This window comes from Tetrao urogallus, assembly GCF_951394365.1.
Source record: "Tetrao urogallus genome assembly, chromosome: 3".
In the NCBI taxonomy this organism is placed as follows: domain Eukaryota; kingdom Metazoa; phylum Chordata; class Aves; order Galliformes; family Phasianidae; genus Tetrao; species Tetrao urogallus.
In genome coordinates this window covers 78,067,901-78,093,439 of record NC_136815.1, presented here as the reverse complement: position 1 = coordinate 78,093,439, position 25,539 = coordinate 78,067,901, and the positions used below count along the sequence as shown (strand labels likewise).

At 41.8% G+C, this 25,539-nt stretch overlaps 1 protein-coding gene across 1 annotated transcript in view; it reads right to left on the bottom strand.

Moving 5' to 3' along the window:
- CDH20 (cadherin 20) overlaps window positions 1–24,301 on the bottom strand; it is a gene marked incomplete at both ends in the record, with an annotated part of 33,612 nt that extends 9,311 nt beyond the window's left edge. The window contains 8 exons of the mRNA XM_079533013.1: window positions 583–704; window positions 3,201–3,337; window positions 6,913–7,166; window positions 10,387–10,574; window positions 12,414–12,581; window positions 15,825–15,944; window positions 17,589–17,883; window positions 24,059–24,301. Of these exons, the coding sequence (XP_079389139.1) occupies window positions 583–704; window positions 3,201–3,337; window positions 6,913–7,166; window positions 10,387–10,574; window positions 12,414–12,581; window positions 15,825–15,944; window positions 17,589–17,883; window positions 24,059–24,301 (1,527 nt within the window). The remainder of the gene's footprint in view (window positions 1–582; window positions 705–3,200; window positions 3,338–6,912; window positions 7,167–10,386; window positions 10,575–12,413; window positions 12,582–15,824; window positions 15,945–17,588; window positions 17,884–24,058) is intronic.
- Between the last annotated feature and the right edge of the window lie 1,238 nt (window positions 24,302–25,539).

Genomic DNA, 25,539 nt, shown 5'->3' with positions numbered 1-25,539 from the left:
TGAAGCAAATTGGTATTACTGCTTGCTTGGAGATGTGGGTTCACAGTGTGCAGAACTGGGAGTCCTGTTTTAACTATGATTCTCTGTAATCTCCAGTTCACAGCAGAATGGACTCAGTTTGCCACACTTTGAAGTCGATGCAGCATATTGTGTCCAGCTCCCATAAGTCGAGGTGATTAAGGCTCTTATAAATAGGGTCTTTTACAAGTAAGCCTTGCTGGTCATACACAGGCTGAACTGACTCCATGGCATTTCTTATAACACTTGTCCTCTCTTTATTGCTGCTACAGGACACACTGGCTGCTTGCCTGCTGGCACCTGCCCAAGGGCAGGCTTTATTTCAGCAGTGAAATGTACTGTGCAGTGAGTTTGGAAACTACTGTTGGAGAGAAAATGGTGCTCTATATGATGCACACATCATTGTGATGTGCTTGCCCTTAGAAAGCAGCGCAGGCAACTGCTCACGAGAGCTCAGGTGCAATGTTTGGTTAGGCAAGCTCTGTTCTTTGCACTCATCCCGTCTGATGGGCTTTCTCACAGCCTTGCCTCCTGACAGCCCCCAGTATCCCCAGTATTTCTCACCTGTCCTGCTTTGGCATTTTCACAAACAAAAGCTTCGTAGAACCTCGCAAACTCTGGCGCGTTGTCGTTCACGTCCAGGACTTTCACCGTGACGGAGACACTGCCCACCTGTGAGGGGTTGTCTGGAAGGAGGGGGACAATGTGAGGAAAGGCAAAATGTGACAAGGGAAAGGGCTAGCTCCCCACTCTGCTGATGAGCTACAGCAGCCTTTTTACTATTGATTCCCATTAAATTACTTTTTTTTTCATCAGAGACTGCGGTCACTTGCTTGTTTTATGACTCAGAGTGAAGCAGCAAATGCTACACTATCTATCCTGGCTTTCCATCTGGTCACATCATTTTCAAATTCCTTTAGATACAAAAGGCTTCAACTCAGTTCAGTCAAAGGGGACTATTTCTATAGTAAAAGTTTTAGACAGTGCCCTGCAGTCACAGCTTTGACTAGGAAATGCTGCTTGTTGAGCCTCTATACCAGTAGCATGAGTTATGCTGAGGCTGTTTTTAAGGACAGGCTTTTTACTTGGAGCTTGTTGGAAACAGTACTTGTGCATTTCAGGTATCTTTCTCCTCAGAATTTATATTCCTTGAACACAAAAATATTGTGGCAAGTTTTTTTTGCTACTTTGTAAAGGGGGTTAAAATGCAATAACACATGAAATGGTACAGAAAAGCTTTCACTGAGGCTTAAAATTGCAATGAAAATTTCACATTCTGGATGACATCATTTGTGATATTTCTGTCCACTGGTTCATTAGCTCTTTTGCCCAGTATATTCAGACATCATTTCACATCTCTTCACAGTTTCCAAACTCGGTAGCCACAGAGTAAGTTTTATTTTACTGTTTTTTTCTGCCCCAGAACAACTTTTTCCCCTCATTAAAAGATAAAATGAAACTCTAAGAGGAAGGAGAAAAAGAAAATCATGATTAGGAGGTAAGAAAGGGAGCAAAAGTCTAGAAATTTCTTTAAAAGTAATCTTGTCTGAGCCATAAAGTGTCATGCATAGATCTCCAAATATATCTCACTTTATAGCATAAAATGATGTGTTCATATAAACAATAATTTTCTCATACTCTGGAATTTTCTTGCAAGTTCAGTGTGCCGACTCCATAACGTGTTTTACATCATGTCAATGGGCTAATACTCTTGAACTATACTGTTTCTTTCTGATATATAATTTCAACCTTTGGCTTTCCACATACCCATACACATCTCGCTCACACACCTGTCGCAAGAGTGTCTGCATTTACACTCAATAATATTCACCTGACTTCTGAAACAAGAAGCTTTAGGAGTGCACAACTGCGGCATTCCTGAAGCTAAGTTAAAATACTGTGCTGCACATGTACAGCGCAAAACTGGCAGAGGAGGCAGGGAGGAGGGTGAGTCAAAGGAAGAAAGACATCATCAGACTGCTCTCGCTTTGCAGTGCGGCTACAGGGGTGGCTTCTAAGGACTTCCATGGCAGTGTGCATCTATACGGAACTGTGATGACCATCAGTGGCTGAAAATAAAGCTAGCATTGAAACAGATGGGGTGAGATCCCACCATGTCACCAGCCGCTCTCACTACTAAAAATGCAACAGGAAGGCCTTGTAGGCTGTTCCAGCATGCAAATGTGTGGCAGATTTCCTCCTGACTCTTGTGAAATATTCTCCCTGCTAACTTTAAGTTGATTGGTTGGGTTTGGGACAGCTTCTCAATTTGTTTCCTTTCAAACTGCCCCACATCCCTGGTGCAGCCTGGATGTAACAGAAGCTTCCTCAAAGATGAGGAATCGCTCAGCTTTTGGCAGCAAGCTTCTGGAATACTGCTGCTCCTCTGCCAATGAACTGAAATCCTGACCAAAAACTGTGTGGAACAAAGAGATTTCAGGTGAAGATTGGGTGAACTCTTTATTTTATTTGCTCATATATTGTAAGCTTCTTTACGAAGCTCACATTTGTAAGTATTGTGAACTCAGTACCATTTTTCATTGCGTTGCTATGAAATGATCAGCATCTCCTTGTTCTCACAGCCTTGGTGGGGTGAATCCTGAGATGAGTTTTAGTTCATTGTAAAACCTGAGAGTCTATTAAGTTCCAGTTGCTGTGGGGTTTTCATACAAGAGGATCCCACAGCACCCTCCACAAATCATCCAGGCAGAGAGCAGATGGTGGTGCCACTCACTTGCTTCTGGCCCAGAGCAGATTTCCAGAAGCAACCTAATAGTAAAGAATCATTGCTGCCTGCCAGTCCCTGCACTGCGCAGTCCTCCCAGGTAGGACTGGCAGTTCTGGCAGCTGCACAGCCTTTGCACCTGCCCAGTCCTTCTGGAGAAACAGAGCTTTCACAGAGACATATTTCAGGAAGAGTTTTAAATAAATCCCTAGAATACTAATGAAAAGAAAAAAATACACTCTGCGTTTAAATGCCAGCCTCCCCTTCTCCCACCACCTTGTGAAAAGGAGCATGAGAAATTAATAAAATATGGTACTGGCTTGCTGGTATCTGAGAAGTAACTCAATATCACTTCCCCTTCAATACATAAGATCCTATGAATTGCTGAATCCTGGTCTTTCAGCCTGCTTTGTCTATTATATCTCTTTAATCTGTGCACAGTCTGCATTCTCCTTACTCAGCTCCATAGCCAGCACTGTGATGTTGTGCCAGGAAACGTCCTCCCGGTCCAGAGGTCTTGCAGTCATCAGTGCTCCTGAAGTGATGTCAACATAGAAGAACCTCCCCGGATCACTGCTCCTGTCAATCGAGTACCTGCAAGAGTATACATTGAAAGCGTTTTGTAACTCCTGTGAGACATGATAGCAGCCTTTCAATGTCTAAAATGGGGCTATAAGAAAGAAGGGGACAGATTCTTTAGCAGGGTCTGCTGTGTGACAGGACAGTGATCTCAAACTAGAGGAAAGGAAATTTAGATTGGATGTAAGGAATAAGTTTTTTTTTCTTGCAATAAGAATGGACACAGGTTGCCCAGAGAGGTGGTAGATGCCCTGTCCCTAGAAACATTCAGGTCAGGCTGGAGGGAGCTCTGAGCAACCTGATCTCGCTGTAGGTGTTCCTGTTCACTCCAGGGGAGTTGGACTGGATGGACTTTAAAGGTCCCTTCCAACTCAAATGATTCTGTGATTCTATGTTCAACAAAGTACTCCAGCAGTGGGAATACTAGGAATCCTATATAGCAAATCCACAACTCAGCTGTGTGCTCCAGTGACTTGTATAGGTACAGAGCAAGACACTTGAAAAATGAGTAGTTCGCATGGCTAATGGCACGTAACAGTGAGAACTGCTGGGATGGAGATGGAGGACAGGAAGATTTAGAGGAAGCAGCCTCAAAGCAAGACACAGCTCGGTATGGGAACATCTGCTTTACAGAGAAAATCTGTCATTGAGGAGTGCAAGCTCTTTTTCTAAGCAAAATAATTATACCTTTCCCTTGGGCACAGTTCAGACTGTTTGAAAATGACTTCACACCAACTTCCTAACTGGGCACTTGGGCTGAGGAGGAGGAACCATTCCCTTGCTCTCGCTTTTACATTCTCTCTTCCTTCCAGTGGAATTAACTCCATTTGAACCCTCAACTGCCCTACTGACAGAGCCACGTCCTTGCAAGGGGTGATGTCAGGTTTTCCCATCAGTCATCAAGTTTTCCTTCAGCAGATGAGAAGACTGGAGGCAAAGACACGTTTGCAGGGTGTGTAACATACTCAATTACGTGCTTCAAATACTCTTACCACCAGTTCGTACCAGTCACCTTCCTAGCTAATTATGTTAACATGGTAAGAGATCCTCTGGCAAAAGCTACCCATGTGTTTATGCAAATGCCACAGACTTGAACAGAGCCTGGACTTCTTCTCTCTTGGTTCTTTCTTCCAAGTTGATGGGAATTGAAAGCATTAGTCATAACAGATGCTGAGCAGGGCTTGCTGTCTGAATTTTCTCCTTTCAGCATAAGTGCATTCACTGGAATGAGAATGCCAGCCCGATCTTTATATAGTGATGCATTAAGCTGGGATATAAAGTACTGTTAGGTTATGCTGTTTCAGAAGAATGAAATAGGGTGGAAAGGCAGGTTTGCTTCCCTTTCACTTCCAATTCTTTCTACCTCTTCTTAAATAAAGAAATTTCTGAGGAATTTGATTTATTTGGGAAATATGTACGAGGGTTGCTATATTTTGCTATAATAATTATTTTTGCATGAGACTATAAAAAGAATTTCCCTCTGACAGTTTAAGGCCAATGAGTATATGAAATTGAATACGGCCTTGTGATTAGTGGTGCAGTATTAATCACTGGTGTCAAGAAGCACAGGTGGAGTCTTAGCCTGGATTCTGCATGTGTGTTGTCTTGTTAATAAGGCCTGCTCCTACACACTCATTTCTATTGTACTCTGGAGGTAATCTTCCTAAATTCCCTGACAACGAATCATGGTGTACTTCTAGCAATTGGAAGTTTACAGTGTGGGGGTCCAGAGCGCTGCTGAGATATGACCTGACTCCTGTAATTGACAAAACGGCCAAAGGACGTGTCAGGTCTCAATTTTAATTTCAGACATATTCCATCTTATGTAATGAGGTAGGTATCTGGGATCCTCTTATTTTGTTTTACCCTGTGCAAAGTGAAATTTGTGCAAGCCCAAAACATAGCCAGACTGATCCAACACAGAGTTGGTGTGGATGGAGGAAACCACATTAGAGGCAAGGAGTAGGAGAAGCAATACTTGACATTTGCATTTTAGTTAGCATTACAAGTGCTATTCAAATAGTACTTATTCTTTTTTTTTTCTTTATCTCAGTCATTCACATTTGTATGTGCAAGGTGTGGAGGAAGAAAGAAAAAGGAAAGAAAAAGAAAGGAAAGTGGGAAGGGAGGAAGACGGGAAGGAAAGAAAGAAGAAAGGTGGGACAGAAAAAAGTTATAGAGGAATCTTTACAGTGTGTAACGTGTTTTTAAATATCCTTGGCAATGCCTTCTGTGCTTTCTAGAATGCTTTTTCATCACAGGCAGCCACTGGAAAGCTCTCAAGAAAACTAAAAGAAAACTTATTAGAAATAACAACGAACACTGCCAATACTCCACAGAATTATTTCTATACTATTTAAAGCAGATTAGCACAAAGCTGTTTGTGCTGCAGTGTCTGGATAATGCTAGACTGCAATCAGCAAAATAGATGCAGGCAGAAAAAAAGTTTAGGGTAATGAAGCTGTGCTGCAGACAGTATAGCAGTTTAGTTTTACTCAATAATTTGAAACAATGTCATGAGAAGTAGGATAGCTTTATAATGTAGGTAGAAAAAGTGGGTATATTAAGTAGAAGAGATGAAAAACTTAATTACAGCAGTAACACATCAAGAAAAACAGTCTTTGTGTCTGCTTGCATCTCTCAGCTGAAGCCCACAGAATTGCTCATATAGACTTCCCTTTCTTTGAAGACTCTCAGTGCTATGACTCTTTCCAGTATTTCCCAGTTACTGAGTACAGATAGCTGAGTGCAGACTATTCAGAATCCAAACACAGGTTCAGGGTCAGCACCCAAAGCGCTTTGCAGGTGAGAGGAGCAGCTGACCTGCTGGGATTAGTAACTTGCAAACACCTGGAGCTTCTGCAGGCAGTGAAAACCAGTATGTGGGCTGGCCTCAGAGAAAATCAGTCTTCTCTGATAAATTGGGCTGGTTCAGCAGCAACCATGGAAAACAGTACCGCTATCACACAAAGCTGCCCTTATGGCTCCTTTCTGAGTTGTAGCTCTGCAGCTCCTAGGGCTGTAAATACACCTTTTACCTTCCATAACTCCTTACAGGTACATTTAGCTCTGCAGCTTTGACCAAACACTATAGAATTCAGTGGCTCATGTGTGCTCATTAGTATGCGTTCAAACTACTCCAAATGTAGTTGTGCACTTGAGCTGCTGACAAAGACAGGTTCCAAATAGCAATGGTTATGAAACAGAATGGGAAGAGAGCTCATTACTTTCCCCTCAGACCTACAGCAGATTCTCAGCAATGCTGTCAGTTTTGTTGTCAGACTGTGCCAGCAAAAGCACAAAGGTCTGGAGTTTGTTTTTAATTTACACTGTCAGGGCTTGCCTTGACCAGTTCATGGCAATGCTAGCTATGTGTGCCATAGAAAAAGCTTTTTTCTTTCTTACTTTGCTTTGCCAGTTGTAACCAGGCCCCTTGTAGTATGAGATCCTGTTTGATTAAACTCACTGATGACTTTAACAGGCTGGAAAGAAAGAGTTCCTCCCACCTGTCCTGCGTCAGCCCCATCGCCAGTCCATCAACCAGAGGTATCAGGAAACACTCCTGGGGGACACAAGAAGAAAATACAGACCTGATTGAATTGTTGGTCACATCTGGGTCCTTGGCAGAAATTATCTGTATGGTGGCCCCAATCTCCACATCCTCAGGCACCTCCACAAAGTAAAAACTGGGCTCGAAAACAGGAGGCTCATCCACATCCTCCACGCTGATGTGAACAGTGGTGGTGTCTCGGAAAGGACCCAGGTTCAGGAAGCGCATCTCCAGGTGGGAGTTGGCACCTTCGACTTTCAAGGTGTAGCTTTTCTTGCTCTCAAAGCTTAAAGGCTAATGAGAAAAATCGTATCTATGATTAGGCTAGCTGCATCACATGATTTAGTCCATATTTTAATCTTCAGAAGATGCCCTCTCACATAAGCTAATTCTTATTGTAAATAATAAATCTCTACAATGAGCTTTATTCACAAGGGTAATAAAGATTAATATTTGCAGGTGGAAACAGAGCACTGAGTGACAGCTGTACTGGCAGTGGCAATGCCTGCATCTTGTTTTTAATTATTTTTGACAGTTGAACTGAAAAAAGTCAGTTTGCAATATGTATTCATACTGCAGTCACTTTAAAATGTGCATTCTTTCATTCTTCTTGCTATAATGAAAACAAGAGTGGCTGCACCACCCTGGTATTGTGATTCACATTTTCATTCTAGTCTGGGAAAAAAACAGAAACGAAAAAAAAACCAGGCAGAAACAGGTAGTTTGGAAGCACCTGAAAACAGGCAAAGATGTGAGGAGCTGGTTCCTCAGAAATGGGCCCTGGTGGCAGTCATGACGAAGAGGTCCCAGAGCATGCATAAGAAGAGATGAGTTTTATCTGTTAGTACTTGCGTGAACTTGATTTCCTTTCTAGATAAAGTTATTTACTTGGGGATCCAGGGTATGGAAATAATAGATTCTGACACTGAAATTTTCAATAAATAAATCTTTAATTTCCCTCTATGCTCCTTTTTACAGATCCCTGAATTAAATGGAGCTTCTCTAAAACCTGCTTGGATTTAAATGGACAATTTCATATTTAATGTGCAATTTACCAATCCCAATAAGAGAAAACATGACAAGAATGACTGCATGGAACTTTTTCACCAGATTAAGTGCAATTTTTAGAGGACACAACCATATTTTTCCAAGCACTAGTCAGGAGTTACAAGCAATCATACAGGGATTAAATGATCACAGCCCTTTATTTCTGTATTTCAGGGAGCATTAATGTTGAAAGCCAGCACAACTGGATCTACTTAACACAGACCTTCTAAGCAGGACAGACTTTGTACCAGGGAAGAAATGTCCCCATTCTCAGGGTTGCCCAGTGGGATATCATTTTTGGTACAGGGATGGCTTTCAAAACGTGTGGCTGCATTTGTACAAATTGGAATGCTGTATGTGGAATACCATGCACTCTCAGTTCATTCAGTCTCTAGTAAGGCCATTCTTGTTCTCATCCAAAACCTTTGCTTTTTCCTTTCAGCTCTTTCACTTTGAAGACATATGACTAGATAGGGCAAGGAGCTGGACAAGAAAATGGAAGCACAAGCAGATGATCCAAACCTTACTTCTGCTGCACTTAATTCTCCTGGTGAATCAGTGGACACGGCAGACATAGCACTTGTCAGCAAGAATTCAAGTAGATGTACAAATATATTACCCATTAGTATGGAGTCATTATGCTCTACCAATTGTGTATTAATGCATTGTAAAATAGCAATAAATATATTCACACAATCAAGCAATAGTTATTGTCCATCTGGCAAGAAGTGTGCAATGCAAAGCTGCCTGAATGTGTATCAGGAAGGAGGTCATTCTATCTCCTGGATTCTCACATGAAGAAGACCGTGTGAGAAACACTGCACATAAACCAAAAAGCTGTTATAAAAAGAGCACTCAAATCACAGAAAGACTTAAAAGCTATAAAATCCAACTATGTTAGGAAATATTTGCCTAGGGTGCTCAAGTTAGGAACAAAAAAAAAAGAAAAATTAAAGCCATGGCAGGCCACCACATTCTGGGCTCAGACCACCTCAGTTTGCTTTGGCCTCCTTCATTGCTGTGGCTTAGACTTCTGAGCCTTCCATGTACCTTCTGCTTTGGATGCATTCTAACCTCTTTCCAACATGACTGCGTGAGGAGGGCAAGATGGCTGCCTCCTGCTGAGCACACAGCTGAGAGGAGAGATGCCTTTTTTTTCAAAGAATTCATTTTGGTGTTAGAAATTCTCTCTCCCTCTTACTTATCCTCTTATACCTCTTATCCTTACTGTGATATTATTTTCTAACAATACCAATTGCATGACAATTTTTGGTTTTGGTTGCATAGCTCCAAAGGACGACTTCCCAATGTTTGGCTATTGATGACTGCAACATTTCAAACAGTGCCAGGTATAGATCACATTCTAGAGACATTTATATACAGTGGATGGATTGAGCAGTGTGATGTCGGTACATATCCAGTATGATTGATGTCATAAACTTTTTATAACTGCTTCTGGTACATATTAACATCTAGTAAAGCTGTATTTAGGATAAGCGAAGTCACGCTAATTGACATATGTACTCCACATAAACTACGTTATTTCATCAATAAATAAGTGAAAAATTCCAGTAAGGTTTTTATAACATTTATTTTGTTCTAGCAAAGCATTTAAGCACACACTTAACTTTAGGGCTTAGTGCACATAAATAAGAGTTGGAGAGAAGTGACCATAAATACATGCTTAAATGCTTTGCTGTAGGGCACAGAGACTTGCAGGGTAAAATCAATCCCAGGTGTACTTCCATTTTAGCATACATTTTTGTCCCAGGCTATTTAAAGGGAGTATATATTCTCTTATTAGTACACCAGACATACACTTACTCAGAAATATGGTTACAATTTCGTAACCTAGAAGTACTTCTTGCACTTATGTAAGATTGTAGAATAAATATCCTGTAGCAGGGAGTCTAAGCAGAAAGGTCTACTCCGTTCTCTATAGCCTGCGGTACCGAGCACTAGCAGCTTCACAGCTGCCATTTTAGAAACAGCTTCTTCCAACCTAATTAGCATTTATGGATCTTCAAGCAGCAATTAAAAAAAAAACACTGCCTTGGTTTTATTGGTTTATAAATAATTCTAAGGCATGCTTTATTATTGTTTGTGGGACACCGGAGTGAAAAATGTGTATAGTTCAAATGCAAATATTGATCTAATTTCTTGCATTGTAGGATAATTAAGCTACAGAGAATATTTAAATAGATAAATAGCGAATCTGAATATTCCTTTGGTGGGAAAAGACATGTTTATGCTAGCACTGTCCCTGCTTTTGAAAGGCTGCTCCTAGGAATGTGATCTGCTTTCATATTTTAGCAATGAATGTTAAAGAAATGCTGTTTTATAGCAGGAAAGGGGCTACTGCCACGCAACGGGAGCCAAGTTACTACACGCATAGGGGAATACTGCACACACAAAGTGTAACCAGGACCACTAGCTATAAATTACTACAAAAAGGAAACTTTACTACCTTTCTCACAGTTATGATGCCAACTTGGTAATTAGGATCGGTATTAATATCAAAGACATCCAGCCCATCTCCATCCACGAGGCTGTACTTCATCTCTGCGTTAATGCCTTCGTCCAGGTCTTTAGCAACCACGCGGCCCACGGTGGAGCTGACAGGAGCAGACTCCAGCACACTCATCTGGTAGTGCTCTGCCACAAGAAGCAGGGAGAAACAGAACAACAAGCTGTGAAAAGGAGCCAGAAACTGCATGCTAATTCAAAAGGTGCTTCGAGATGGGCCATAATACCCCTAGTCTGATGGGAATCAATACGACCTTTCCCAGAGTGGACACAGCACAGTGTGATCGCCTTTAACAGACCACAGCCAGACTTGAGTTGCCAGGGAATGTTTGATGCAGGTGTTTGTCTTACCAACAGGTTTGCTCACAGGGTTCTGTTCAAAATAGCAATAAAATCAAAAACAGGAACTTCAGATGGAAAAATTGAGCAATTAGCACAGGTGGTGGTGCAGCTATTATCTATAGCAGGATATGAAACATAGTTAGTAGGAAAGACATACAACTGGAATAAGCACACAAATGCTGAGCACCATGGATCCTTCACCAAGTCTGCACAAACTTGTGCAGTGCTTTGAGAGCTCAGAAGCTTGACTGTTCCTTCTCCCAAATTTAACAGTTGCTCTACTCAAATGCACCGCCTCTCTCTACAAACCTGGCCTTGAGCACATTTAGCACATCACTAATTTGCTTAGCAGCTAAAGAAATAACTGCGATTTTAAAAGTATGCATTTTTAAACTACATGTTTTAAAAATATAAATGCTTTTTATAAAATACAGTCCTGCCATCCTACTTCATGTCCAAACCATCCTCGCTGCACTTTCTCTGTCCAATTATTGTGCTTTACAAGGCAGACTAACACCAAGGGTAGGGTTTGATTTGTTCTCATTTTCCTTAATCTAGGCTTTGATATCAAAGTTGCAATTCATGCCATTTTCCAAACAGGATTGGTGATGATGTGTTCAGTAAGTTGTTCTCAAAGGAGAAGGAAAGTAGAAGTTGATGCTTCTTGCTAGTCTTTGTGGAGTGTTTTGATATATCAATGCCACATGCAGAAACAGATGGAGAAGAAGCACAGCAACAAAAAGAACTGCAGGAGCTTTTGTTCCTCATCCAGATGAGAAAAAAAGCAAAAATAAAATAGCTTGAGAACTGATCGATGCCACTAGAAAATTGACTTTTTTTAAAAAATAGAAATGTATCGTAGGTCCTTTGGAAGATTTAGTACAAACAGATCTGAATTTTTATGTCTGATTTTAAAATGCAATATAGTAGGTAAATTTGACCTAGAATAATTAACACACACACACACAAAAGAGCAAAAAACTGCAAATCTTGCTTTAAGACTTTGTAAAGACGAAGCAGTGTTTCTGCTAAGAGTGGAGGTGTCTGTTTTCAGATCCCATTGACTGTTGCTGTTGCGTTGCTTATCGTTTAGCTGTATACTGCTGAGGTTTAAGGGAATCTTTACTAGAGAACAGCCTGTGGGACAGCCTGTGTGACGCCGACAGCTCAGTGACCAGACGCTCCCTGCAGTGGCCTTGCTGCGGTGTTGAATGAATTATCTTCCAACTTCCAGAACTGCCACATGGCCCTGATCTGACAGACAGCTTTTTGGAGATAGGACAAGAAGAGAACCAGGGCAGCTATTAGCAGCCAAAGGCAACGGCCATGAGCAGCCTTGGAATAGCTCTCCTTCTTTCTTTCTTTAAATGTTGTCCCGTAAATTAATTTTCTACCCTGTGAAAAGCAGGTTGCTTTTGATGATTTTGGCAGACAGGAACCTTTACTGAAAGACAAACTATTGGAAGCTTCGTTTTGGTATTTTTCTGAAGGAAAGTTCCTCCTTTGATCTGAAATCATGCTCATCTCTTGTTATTGCCACACCAAGTTTGCAAATAGCTGGAATGGGACCAGACAGCAGTCATGCGGCGCTGCCCTTTTTACCATCTTGACAGGGTGGATACTCACTCTGTGGAAATCTGGGTGGGTTGTCATTGACATCAGAGAGCGTGATGTTGACTGTGGTTGTTCCAGCTAATCCTCCCAGCTGTCCGCCCATATCCTTGGCCTGGACAATCACTTCATAATACTCTTTTGCTTCTCTGTCCATGTTCATCAGAGCTGTCCTAATTAAGCCTGTGAGATTGAAAGGGGAAGTGGTTTGGGGAACAAAGGAGACAGCAGTTAGTGCACAAATGAGGAAGGGTGGTCCTGCTTCTGCAGTGTGCTCCCTACACAAAGCATCAGATAAGACTCTGCACTCAGTCTCACCTTTGTTGGCACAGTAAAACTCACCCAAATTAAATCTAGGTCAACAGAAGGCATGAATTTTAAAGGAGCCCGGTTAAAACGCATCAGATGTGGGGCAGGCTGTCCATTCAAAATTAAAGCGCTGCCTTCCACAGCAGCTGGATAAGGACTGTGGGAACACAGCGCGCTACGCTGAATTATGGCTGTACTCAGGCTAAAAAAACTCTGTATAAAAGGTAGAAGTAATGGGATCAGAGAAAAAATACAGAGGTTTCCAGGCTGTCCTCCTGCACAGAGTCCTTGGGACGAGCTGACTGAAGTCCAGTAGACACCTAGGCCGGGGGCAACTAGAGTTTGACCTTGAAGGTCTTTTCCTACTGAAATGTCCTTAATTCTATGGGAAGGCGGGGGGGAGTAGGGAGGGGAGGTTGGCCGTCGCCTTCCTCGGGTGACGCTACTGCGAGCGGACGTGAGGTGGCAGCAGCTCTTCTCTTATGAAGGTTGCCAGCAGCCGGCTGGGGCAGGACGCGTTGCCGGACACTGCGGCATCCAAAGCCATGGCTGCACTCTGGAACACATTCAGGGTGTCCCTCCACACGGCCCCCTCAGCCCCAGGCACCCACCCTGTCTGCACGGAGCGGCGTGCAGGGTGCTTGCATCAGGGCACTGCCAGCTGCAGTGATCTCCTTTAGTCTTTATTTTTAGCAGGCGAGCAATGTATGGGTTTAATAAAAATGCAGTAAAAAGATATTGCATTGGCAATTATTACTGAATGTAAAAGGAAAGAAATAGCGACCAGGACCGGGCAATTCACAGTGCGCTATTTTAATTTTGCTGCCTGGAGTCCTTAAGAGTCTCATCCTGCAAAGTTGAGCAACTCCTCAACTCCTCAGTAATAGAAACAAGATGAAAATGCATAGCATTTTGGAATGTATTTTCTCTACAAGCAAATATTTTGCTGAGAATTCCTCCTCCTGTCTTGTCCTTGAGAGAGAGTGAGCTAAATCTAAAGAAGACATCAGCACCTGCATTTGTGGTCTGTGTTCCAGCACACCAACCCTCAAAGCCATTCAGATTCACACATGCCCTCTGCTCCCAGCTCCCAGGTCCCCCTTCCTCCAAAAGGTTTGGCTTTTCTGGGAACGCCCAGCACACAATTGGTTTGGTTTTTACAAAAAAAGTAAAACACAGGTTCTACCGGGCCCCTCCACCTGGATACACAACCTCACTGCGTAATGTTTGGAGGGGGGGCCATGCACCTCCTCCTGCTGCTGCACGCAATTGGTTGGCCAAGGAATGCTGAGGATGGTGATGAACCTTAAGCCTTCTCTATGGTTATGGGAAGGTCTCAGATCCTCAGATTCTCCAAAATCAGGTACTGGCACTATTGCTTTTAGCAACTTGGACATGGCTCTTAAAAAATAGTAAAGAGCAGAGATGATGTCCTTTCTGTTCCATAACAGCCAAATAGTTTCACAGGATGTGAGAGAATCAGGGACCTTTGCGTACTGCCTGATGGGATTTAAATCCACATCTTTAACCTTTTAGGGGAATTTGATCATGAACAGGCTGTGAAAGTCCTCTGGAAACTTTGTTCACTGGAACAGGCTGCCCAGGGAGGTTGTGGATTCTCCTTCTCTGGATATATTCAAGACCCATCTGGACACCTACTTGTGCGACCTGCTATAGGGAACCTGCTTTGGCAGGGGGGTTGGACTTGATCTCTGGAGGTCCCTTCCAATCCCTAAGATTCTGTGATTCTGTTATTCTGTGAAAAAGGACAGAGGCTCTTGGCCTTTCTTTGAATTGTTTTGCATCTAGGTTAATGCAAAATACATGAGGTAAATGACAGAACAGGGCAGGAGCAGTGTTCTTGAGCAAAGCCATGTTGGGAGATGAGGGATAGGGACCCCAAGGGCTGCTGGCAGAGGAGTGCATTGAAATGGCGTGCACACTCCTAGGTGCTTTAATCATCAGGCATCACTACAAAGGAACTGGTGATTGCTTATGCTCTAGCTCTGCTTTTGAAGAACATGAGATGGGCAATCACATTTTGTTGGTTATCAAATCCTGCAGGCAGGTTCGCATTGGAGAAATTGGTTAGAGTCCTGTATCTGTGATACGGAAAAAATAGTTTCTGGATGACAAGTGTCTGGATGACAAGTGTGTGCACCCTGAACGTTGCGCAGACGTTGCTCTGAATCTCATGTCTAGAGATCCAGGTCTAAGTAACCTGGAAATTTCTAAATGGAGAAAGAGGATCTTTTCTGCTAAAAAGCAATCAAGTACATGGTTTTGGATTAAAAGGACTTTTCTGCAGCCTAAGTTGCACTCCAGCTGTTAAATCAATACTGGATCTGAGGCAGAATGTTACCTCTTTGCTTTCCTAGAAATCATTCAGTACTTAACAAAAATGATGATTATGCCCTTATTTTTCTATGTTTGATAACCTGATTACAAAACAAATGTTACTGCTTTAATTGAATAGCATAGAGCTGGTTTGCACATTGTCTTTGGATAATACACCTGCTAACCAGAAATTGCTAACTTTCAGTAATGGATTGCAAAGTGATTTTTTTTTTCTACTTTGTCCCCTAAGGCTCAGCAGAGACTATCGTCTTATGAGTTTCTGACCTTAGCATTACAGATACCCTTTAGAAACTGTCAAAACCTGTCAGATTCCTCCTTTGGATATAATCCTTAGGTATATACAGAAAAAGAGAGAGAAAACAAGCAAGACAGAGAGATTGTCTTGGAGATAAATTTAAGGTTATTAACAAGAACACCCTTAGGTAAAACTACTCCACATAACTACAATTGCTTCAACTTGCACTTTCCAGTTCTGGTTACCTACTAGATCTGCTGAAGACATCATTGCAGTGATAGAAGCTAACAAAGATATTTACAGGATCAAACAAGCCCCATCCTTAACAGCAGAATATGGTCACTCAGATGAACATATTGCTGCAGAGTCCTTCTTCTGGAGTTCATTATCACATTCTTGCTTTAACCACCTCACACTGCTGTGCTGTCCAGTTTCTGTGTCCAGTCATGATGTACCTCTTCTTCTTCTTAATTTTTTTTTCTTTTATTTTTCACACTGGCTCATTCCCAAATGAAATAACATACCTGTCCGAGAGTCCACAGAGAAATATGGCTGTCCTTGGAGAATGCTGTACACAACTCTTGCGCTGTTCCCATAGGTTGGGTCATCAGCATCTGTTGCTGTCACCTGAATTACAGAGGTGCCTGACAATAAATAAATAAATAAATAAATAAATTACGAAGACCGTGTGGGATAAAAGTACACAGTTCATATCAAAATGTTTGACAAGTTTTCCCACACAAAATCTCTACATTTGGTTCTGATGGTGTTTGTATTTATTGCTCCCATTTGTATTTCAATAGCACTAAAGGAATTAATAGGCATAAATTCATTAAGCATCTTTAAGAAGATATAAAAGAGTAAGAACTCTATGGAGCACGGGTGCAGAACTGCTGACCTAACAGCATTTCGTGGTGGTTTGCAGGGAGTTATTAGTAACATGCTACTTGTTTCTTTTCCCCCTTTCTTGCTTTAAAATGTTATCTGAAATCAGTTCAAATAACATGTATAGAATAAATCACAGATTACTGCAGGAGGTCCATGGGTGCTATATGTTGACTAAGGAATGGAAATTGTTCACAAATTCTGAGCATTAAGGGATGCATCTCTCAGATATTTTGCAATTTACGTTGTACGGACTACAGATTACACCCTGCAAAAAGTACCTTTTGGGCTCTGCACAGATGCATATACTTTTCCTTCAGTCAGTTTTCAAGGTCTGCATCCTCTGAAGCTAATAATGGCATGTAGGTGATGTAATTTATCAAGAAGAAGGAGAAGGTGAGCCATAACTGTTTGAAATATATGAGTTTTGACTCCTTAAAATGTCAGACAATGCTTTTATGAATGCATTTAGCCTTCTACATAATGTTTTGTGTTAGAAACAAATCCAGTATTACTAGATACACACTGGAAAATAAACATGAATTCAAGCTACCTGCTAACATTAAGTAACGTTGTTTCTGAAAGGAATTTTTGAATTGGTGCTTGTTTCCAGCCTTATGCCAACATTATCTTGAAGAATGAGGAGTTGAACACATCTGTAACTTCAGGATGTGATTTATTTGGTATTATTTCAGAAATAGTGCTACTGAGCCAAAAAGGAACATACCTCTCCAAAAGAAAGAAAAAAATCCAGTAAAAAAGAGTACTTAATGTGACTATTAGAATTGTCACATGATAATGGGATAATGGTTTATCTTGATGTGTAGATAAGAAGGATGCTATTTGCCCTCTGGCTACACTGCAATAATGACTGTCTTTGGCATGATCTCACTTTCTAGAAGTGCAGAGCAAACAGTACTGGATCTTTGGGATTGACTGAACAGCGTTCAGTGCAGGCATACAGGATTAGAAGGTGGAAAGTTGCTAAAAATTGTCATTGTGTCTATGCAATTTCAAGGGCTTCTGGACATCATTTCAGCTCTCAGTTTGAACTTGCATTGGTTTCTGTAACCGTAATTTCCTGGCTGGTAGTGGATGTCTAATGGTCATTACTTATACTACCATCTGAGGGCAGGGGAGAAGCAGCACTACATTACTGCTAGTTGTCTGCAGAGAGCATGCTCAAATTACACCTTTCTTCAGCTCTCCATTTCCCTTTCACATTTTTCCTTTCAGAGGTGCCCATCTGATGGTGGTGCAAAGCCTACATTCCTCCTGCAGCACCCAGGCACCCCTAAGGAAGATCTCCTGCCCTGCAGCTTTTATGAGGAGCAAACACAGAGTCCAAAGTGTCAAGGAACTGATGTTTTGGAGACTGTCTCTAACCACAAAATCTGCCTTACCCACAGGTGACATTTCTGGAACAGAGGCCACATAAGGTCCATCCAGGAACTTGGGCTCATTGTCATTGATGTCTTGGATTTTGATGATGAACTCAGACTCCGGTTCCATTGGCCGGCCTGTTCGTCTGTCCAGAGCCTGTGCTCGCAGGGTATACTGTGACCTTTCTTCTCTGTCCAGTCTCTGAATAGCATGAATGTCCCCCGTGGTATCATCAATTGTAAACACGATGCCAGCTCCCTCTCCTGAGAGGATGTATTTGATGGAACCATCTCCTCTGTCCATGTCGGAGTGGAGCTGTAGAAAGGAACAGGACTGACTTAGAGCATGAGCAGGGCTACTTAGAGCAAGTAGCTTCCAAAAGACACTGAGCATGTGAGCATTTTGGTCTTACTGAACTTTACAGTGAAGGAACAGGCCCTGTGCCTCTTTCAAATCTCGTTTAGCACAAGAATTATCCTTTGCCGGGTTGCAGTAGCCATTGAAAAAGACTCACTGCCAGAGAAGGAGAGGTCAGCAAAAATACAGACAACGCTTGTTCATGGAGGAGAGAGATACTGCGGGGGTAGCATAATATCAGGCAGATGAAGTAAATTTCTTTGTAACCAAGGAGAAAGGAGGATGGGAGAGCTACTCAGTGAGTGCCATCATTCAGATGTCTTCTAAAGAAAGTCCCCTGAAATTTTCCCATGAAAAGCAAGAAAAATTCAGCTGGACTATTACATCTTCAGGAAAGAATTACTGTCAAGCAGTAGGTAAGGTAATCAATGAGGAACGTTTCATTGTGTCTGTTGTAGGATATATAGATGAGAGGTATCCCAGAGATTCTAGAGAATTAGCAAATGGATTTATTGCATGACTGCTAATTAGTTCTGAGCAGCCACAGATAGCTGGGAATGCTACAGAACAGAGGAAAAGTAAATGCTGTGCAAATTATCATCTGAAACAGAAACAAATCATCCCAGGGACTACCATTCTGTTAAACATCTGGTTCCTCTGAAATACTGGAATGACTATCAAAAGACAAACAGAACACTTAACTTCACTCACGCTGTCTGAGTGCTTAACAGTATGCTCATACTTCCATGGTTTTGAGGAATAGAGCATAAAGTCTTGACCAGTGCCTAGAAAATATAGAACTGTTTCAGCCCTAACCAACAGGGCGGTGTTAGGAGGTGCAACAATCAAGAGGAACTTGAAGGAACAGCTGAGGTGTGAATGTTGTTTTGAACTGTGATTATGGTATTTGGAAATGAATAAAGAGTAGATAAAACAAAGCAAACCAGCAAACACCCAGTCATCCGAGTACTTAGGTGGCACGTTGACCTTTAACAATTGCCCTGACAACGATTGTTAAAGGCAGGAACCCATCTGCCACAGCTAAGCTCTAAAGTGCTTGTGACAACTGTCTTGTCAGGTAATTGATACTTCATTTCATCGTTTTGCTCACGGTCTCTGCAGTGGCTGCTGTATCTGAGAAATCTGTATCGGGCCTTAGGAGGAATGCTGGCAGCTCTCAGGTGATGTATCAGCTAAATGGAGGAAGAACGAGCCCAGAAAAAATTGGCAAAACAGTTACGTTTAGATGACTGCCGTATGTATTATTTCTCATGCAGGTGCCAGAATTGCAAACTGGCACATCTTCAGGAAACAGCGTTTTGTGATTAATTTAAAAAACAACAGTGGTTGTCATTATTTGCCCTAAACACTCATGGCTCAGGGATTATCACTGTCATCACTCATAAACAGCATACTTCCAAAAGAAGGAAGCTGTTATACAAGAGTTGCTCTCAAAGTAATGCCTCCTATTTTCTGATGTTGGCCCATCAGGTCAGAGGCAGATGATGGTGGTATGGCAGTAGAGGCTGAATTTTCCCACCAATATTCTAGTACATGCTTTTGCAGTGTGATAGATGGCATCAGAGGGGCAGTCTGACCAAATGGCACCTGACATGGAAGTGTGTATGAAACAAAACTGTGTCACTGAATTCCTCCATATGGAAAAAAAGGCACCCAGTGACATTCACTGATGTTTGCTGCATGTTTATGGAGAACAAACAGTGGATGTGAGCACACTGAGGCAGTGAGTGGTGTGTTTCAGAAGCAATGCCCTCATAGCAGCTGTTAAACAGTGGCTCACTTACACTGGTGCAGATTTTTACAAGTGTGTCATGCAGGTTTGTTCATTGCTGGTGAAAATGGTGAAATAGCTGTCAGTGGTGACTATGCTGAAAAATATTTTGTAGCTAAGAATTTGCTCTATCAAACAGCGTTATTTTACTCTCTGCATCCATTGTAGTTTGCATGGAAATAAATAGGAGGCATTACTTTCAGAGTGACCTATGTAGGTTTTCAAATTGATTCAGAAGCTCCATCTTAGGCATTTGTTTTAGTGAATAAGCACACTGGTAAGTATGTGCAGCTGCTCAGATAATTACAGATGTTAGACCTGACTGGGGAATTTAGAGTTGGGTCTGATGGAAGAAAACATGTTTTGGAATATCAAGAAGTCATTATTTAATAAGAAAAAAAGAAAAAGACAAAGGAAAGAAAAAGTCACAGTGAGGGCAAAGCCAAAGGAAAAGACAAATGATAAAGAAAGAAAAAAAAAAGGAAAAAGAAAAAGAGCATGTTTTAAAATAGCGGATGTTCTGAAAAGTTGTAAAGACTTGGAATAAGATATTGAATAAAACTGATGAGTTAAATTACCCCTTCTGTTCAAAGCCTCGTTTGGAATGAAAGCATTTATATAGGGAGAAAAACAAGGAACAACCATGGCACATTAATAAGAATTTAGGAGTACAAGAGGATCTCTGTCTAACTGTGATTTGTTAAAAGCCTCAACCAAGGTCTCAGTTAAGACTGGGCAATAAGAAATGCTAGCAGCAGATTTGTAACTTCTCATATAACCTGAAGACATAGCAAAAAAAAAAAAAAAAAAAAAAAGAAAAAGAAAAAAGAAAAAAGAAAAAGACTTAATAAATGCAGACTAATAAATCTGAAAGAATGAGGTGTCCACAGAAACTGAAGCTCACACCATTGCAGTGACAAACCCAATATCATGATGGTGGAGTGTATGTAGAAGTGACTGTACTGGAAAGGTGATCCAGCTTTAAGCTGGCTCTATTTAATGGGTGGTGTAATAAATTGTGCTGCCATGTGGCTGGCTCAGAAGTAGGAACAATTCCAATGTATTTTCTCTTCTGTACAAAAGAAATTGCTACCTGTGCCAACCTGAGCTGCTTTTGATAAGGATAGTACAAAGATTAAGGGGGCTGTACCTGCACCTAAACAGCACATTTTCTGGCAAAGAGCACATGCAAGAGAGTGGTGCTTCTGGGGGCAGCTCAGGGAAGGACTCACGCAGACCCACTGAATGGCTGTGATTCTGATCGTGATGTGCTCTCCCATCTCTGCTTCCAGGGAGGTAACACCTGCAGGGGAATTTGTGAGGATGCATGAGAGCACTTTGTTAATATGTATTGATAGTCTGTAGAAAGAAGGCATTTTATTCGCTCATTCAGTTGCTGTGGTTCAAATGCCTCTTTTCTCTGAAATAGGGCTTAGGGAAGCTCCAACACTGCAAAGCAGTGAAGTCTGTCTCCAGTTCAAGTACTGAAGCAGTTCAGTTTGCCAGACAAATGCGGAAAGTACCTGCTGCAGCACATGCAAGGACTGCAGTTTCCCTAGTTCATCCTACTATCTAACAGTGGTTACCTATAAGAAAGCTCAAGCCTCATATTTATCTGCGACATGGAAACTTCTGGAGCTGAAACACTTTATATAAGAATAATGAGCACTGGAGAAAAGCAAAAGTTGTACTGACTTCACCTCAGGAAGTTCCCTTTCATTTCCCTGCCCAATAGATACTTTGCTCCATGACTTACAGGTACATAGGAAAGTACATTTTTTATAGCAGCCTTGAAAATCATATGAGGCAAGCCTGTACCCAGGGCTTGACTCAAGCTATTTTGAGGTTGCTTCAGCAGCACGTAGCTAGCCTGAAACAGCTGTACAAGAGCACCAGAGGAGCTCCTCCCTTATGAGATGTCTTTAGAGCATGAAGTAAATATATCTGGACCAACACTGTATGCTGTTTCCATCTGCCACAGGCTCTGTGCAAAGCAGGCGGGTGAAAGCAAAGCCTGGCAAGCAGGATGTTGCAAGACGCTGTGGGTCGTAGGGGTCAGAAGAGGCTCTGTTTGTCCAGCAGGCACCCAGGGCAGTTTCAAGGGCTAGTGCTGGCACTGAGGCCCGCAGTCCTTCTCCGTTTCCGTCTAGCTCTGCACGAGATATTTCTGAGCCTGCCTGGGGTGATATGGGATGAAAAATTTCTGTCCTGCCAGAACAATTAATTCAGCCCACAGCCTCTTCCCTGCTGACCCCTTTCCTAAGGATCCCTCAGGTGCAGGCGTGGTGATGGATTGTGGTAGGCTGCAGCTCCTTCCAAGGGTCTGCGTCTTCAGCTGTTTGAGGAGAGGGGAGGCCCTTCCTTCCTGGCAGCTGCTGCAGCGCTCACCCCACTGCTCTGAGCTTGGTTTAGGGATGGGAGAGGATGAGATTTTGTATCCCAAAGGCCATTTTGGCAGCACAATTCCATGATGGTTGGCGTACACAAAACAGACTCAGAAGGCTGTTGGAACAAGCTAGCCAGCAGGTTGTCAGTGCATAAGGCTAATTGGCCCTGTTAACCCTGAGGGCTAATTAGCCCTAGCTTGCCCCTATTGCGACCCAACCATGGTGTAGAAAAGAGCTCACTCATGGCAGGTTGGCTGTTTATGTAGTGGACACAGACCATGAAATGCCACTGCTGCTATCCCCATTCAGTAGAACTGAGTGGGAACAAGCTTAAGAGAACTGCTGGATGTGCCATGTTTTTGTGTTCCTAATACCAGAAGTCTAAAGCAAAGAGGAGTTGAGTACTTCCAGTACTGCTTGTAGCTAAAATTCAGCTTACAGTGCAAATCTGGATTCATTTCAGATGAAATTGAGTATGCAAAATAATGTGTTTGGTCATTGTTCCAAAGTTATAAGTTGTATGAAAATAAGAATTTCTTTAATCAATAGGGATCTCAAGAGCTGAAAAGTTAGGCACAGAGATGAATGAAGACAAATGTTGTCTCATTTGATGGCAATCACTAGTAATTCCACTGCTACGGGAGGAAGGAAGGAGAGCACATCTTGCTGTCAGTCACACAAGGATAAATTGGAAGGAGGTCCTTTGAAGCCAGTGCATTCATTTTGATTTATACTGGTATGACTGAAGGCATAGTTTAACTCTGTGGATTTGTAAAACGATAAATGCAAGTCCGAAATGTGCCTTTGGATTTGTGATTCTTTTTTTTTCTGCAGACAGATAGCTTGGAAGGAAAGCAATGAAATCTGAAGGAATTGTTTTCTGGCATCACTTCTTCGCTTAATTTGTCATATCTACCTATATTTAGGCTGTGCTCATCACCTAGACATTAAAATGATAGACAATAAAAAAAAAAAGACATAAAATCTTATTTGCATTGTTTAAACACTTCACTACACTAACCCTCCCCACTCTTCCCAGATCTGTCAGCTCGGTTTTAATGAAATGCAAACCTAGTGCTGCCCATAGGCCTTTGAATAGCTGGTCAATACTTTGATTAGCAGGTCGATACTTTAAATAGTTCAGAGTCTTTACAAATGTTGGGAAAGAAGACTAAGGAGGATGGATATAGTGAGGTAGATTGTGATGGCAGACATTACAGGCCTGACTTCCATCAGCATGTTCTTCAAGGAGCTGTAGTAAAGTGAATTCAAAATGCTGCCAGGTAGACAGGGTGAGCATAGCAGTCAATTTTACAAATGTTTGTACTGATGTATATATTCTTAGTGTGTAAGGGATCTGAAAATAGGACTGTTGTATTTAATAAGCTGTCACTCTATCCTTCTACTTCTCTCTAGTCCACATAATTAACCTGGGGTCAAGCTGTGGTAAGAAAGAAAATACTCTGACCTCAGAGATTTGCAGAAAACAAAAACTGAAATGTCAGTTTTCAAGAGATATTGGCTATTTCATTTGATTGTGAATTTCATCTTCCAGCTGACTTGATCACAGACAGAAGCATGATCACAAACACTTCCTTTCCTTCCTAATCCTCCCGAGTCAATACAACCTTGCTTTGTCTTGACATTGAAGGAGTCCCTGGAAAGATCACTGCAGACTTTCTAACACTACCTCAATTACAGCTGATGATGGTTACAGCGGATCTCTTTGAAATAGGCAAATATATTGACAGCACCTTGAAAAGGAAATTCTTCATGGCTAAAGGTGACACTGCTGAAAAGCTCTTGGGAGCTGAAGTGAAATTAATGTGAATAGATTCTCTGCCAGAAAGAAGGGAATAAAAATGCATTTAGAGAAACTTCCCATGTTTCGCCACGGTCTGCATGTGCACAAATGCATGTACTCTACCAGACATCCTCATGGGGCAGCTCTTACCTTCCCAACGTAGAGAGGATCCGTTCCCGTGTATTCCTCCAGAACGAAGAACTGGTTCCACACCCAGCTCCTCTTCATTCGCTGATGCAACTTGTCTGACAGGTTGTCTTCTGGCCCTTCTGTGAGGGGCCTGGCACTTCCTGACAGCACAGTTGTAGTTAGGTCCATCAGTCCCCAAAAGTACAAGGAGACCCCAAGTCCAAACAAGTTCTTTGCATTGCTCATTCTACCTGAAGTCCACATCCGTATACTAGGGCTGACCTAAAAGTCAAAACACAGTATCTTAGGTCCCTTGAGAAGAAAGCAAGTCTTGTGTGTAGTCCTTTGAAATGTCCAAGAGAGATCCTGGTTCTGAGAATCACAGCCTCCTGTAAAGTTAAAGGAAATTCATAGCAGGATCTTATTTTTCCCAAGGTAAAAGAATTTCTTCAATAGGCAAATACACTATAAAATATTTAATCTTCAATATAAAAATATAATAACAGGATGCACGCATTCTGAAACTGTGAAGAGTATTACCATATAAGCTGCAGAACTGGAACCTCAGATAAAAGAATCACCAGGACTTAGTCAGTAAATAAGAGTTCTCTACTTTGCTAACTTAGTGGTAGTGTTTCTTTGTAGTGTTGACTGGCATGAGCTAAGTGCATACTCTTAACAAATGTTTATGACCAGAAGTCCTCAGAGAATACTTAATACTGCTCACTCTGGAAATTTATAATATCTGGCAAACACTTTTTGCAACAGGTTTTTTTTGTTGTTGTTGTTTGGGAACTCTGCCATTGTCATTACACACACGTGCATGCAAACATGTCTACTTAAATACATACATTGCTGCATTACCAACCTTGAATTTCATTTCTAGCAGCTGCAAGTTATTTCTGGTTTTAATTATACTTTAAACCTTCCCTGCTGCTTGAATTCAGGTTTCACACTCTGCTGCCTCCTCTCTGAGGAGCTGATTGCTGCTACAAATGCAACATTTCTAGAATTTGAATGGTCAGTTAATCATTTTATAACCCACAAAAGGTTTCAGAGTGCTGACGGTCACATGCTATTGTGTGATGTGTCCTAACACATTTTTCCTCCACCAGTCTGAAAGATCCGTTTTGGCTGAGGAATGCTGACCTCTATCAGAGGACACTTTCTCATCAGTCTAGGATCTTTTGTAGTCATAAAGTCAGATTAGTCGGTGACCTCAGTCCAGGCTATGGATTTTAGCAACCCTTTCCTTCACCATTTTGCTGGGTTTAATGATGTGATACTGCACTCAAATTACTCTTCCAAAGTACTCCATACCTCCTCTATGGGACTAGTGTTGTTGCTGCTCTTTTTCAGAACTCTGTTCTCAATTCTCTTCAAGACAGATGGATTCATTAAGAAAGGCATATTAGGCTTGGAGGATTAAGAAAGTAACATACATTTCATTTTACTGCTGTTCCATAGTTAATTAATCGCTCTATCCCCTGGAAATAAAAAGT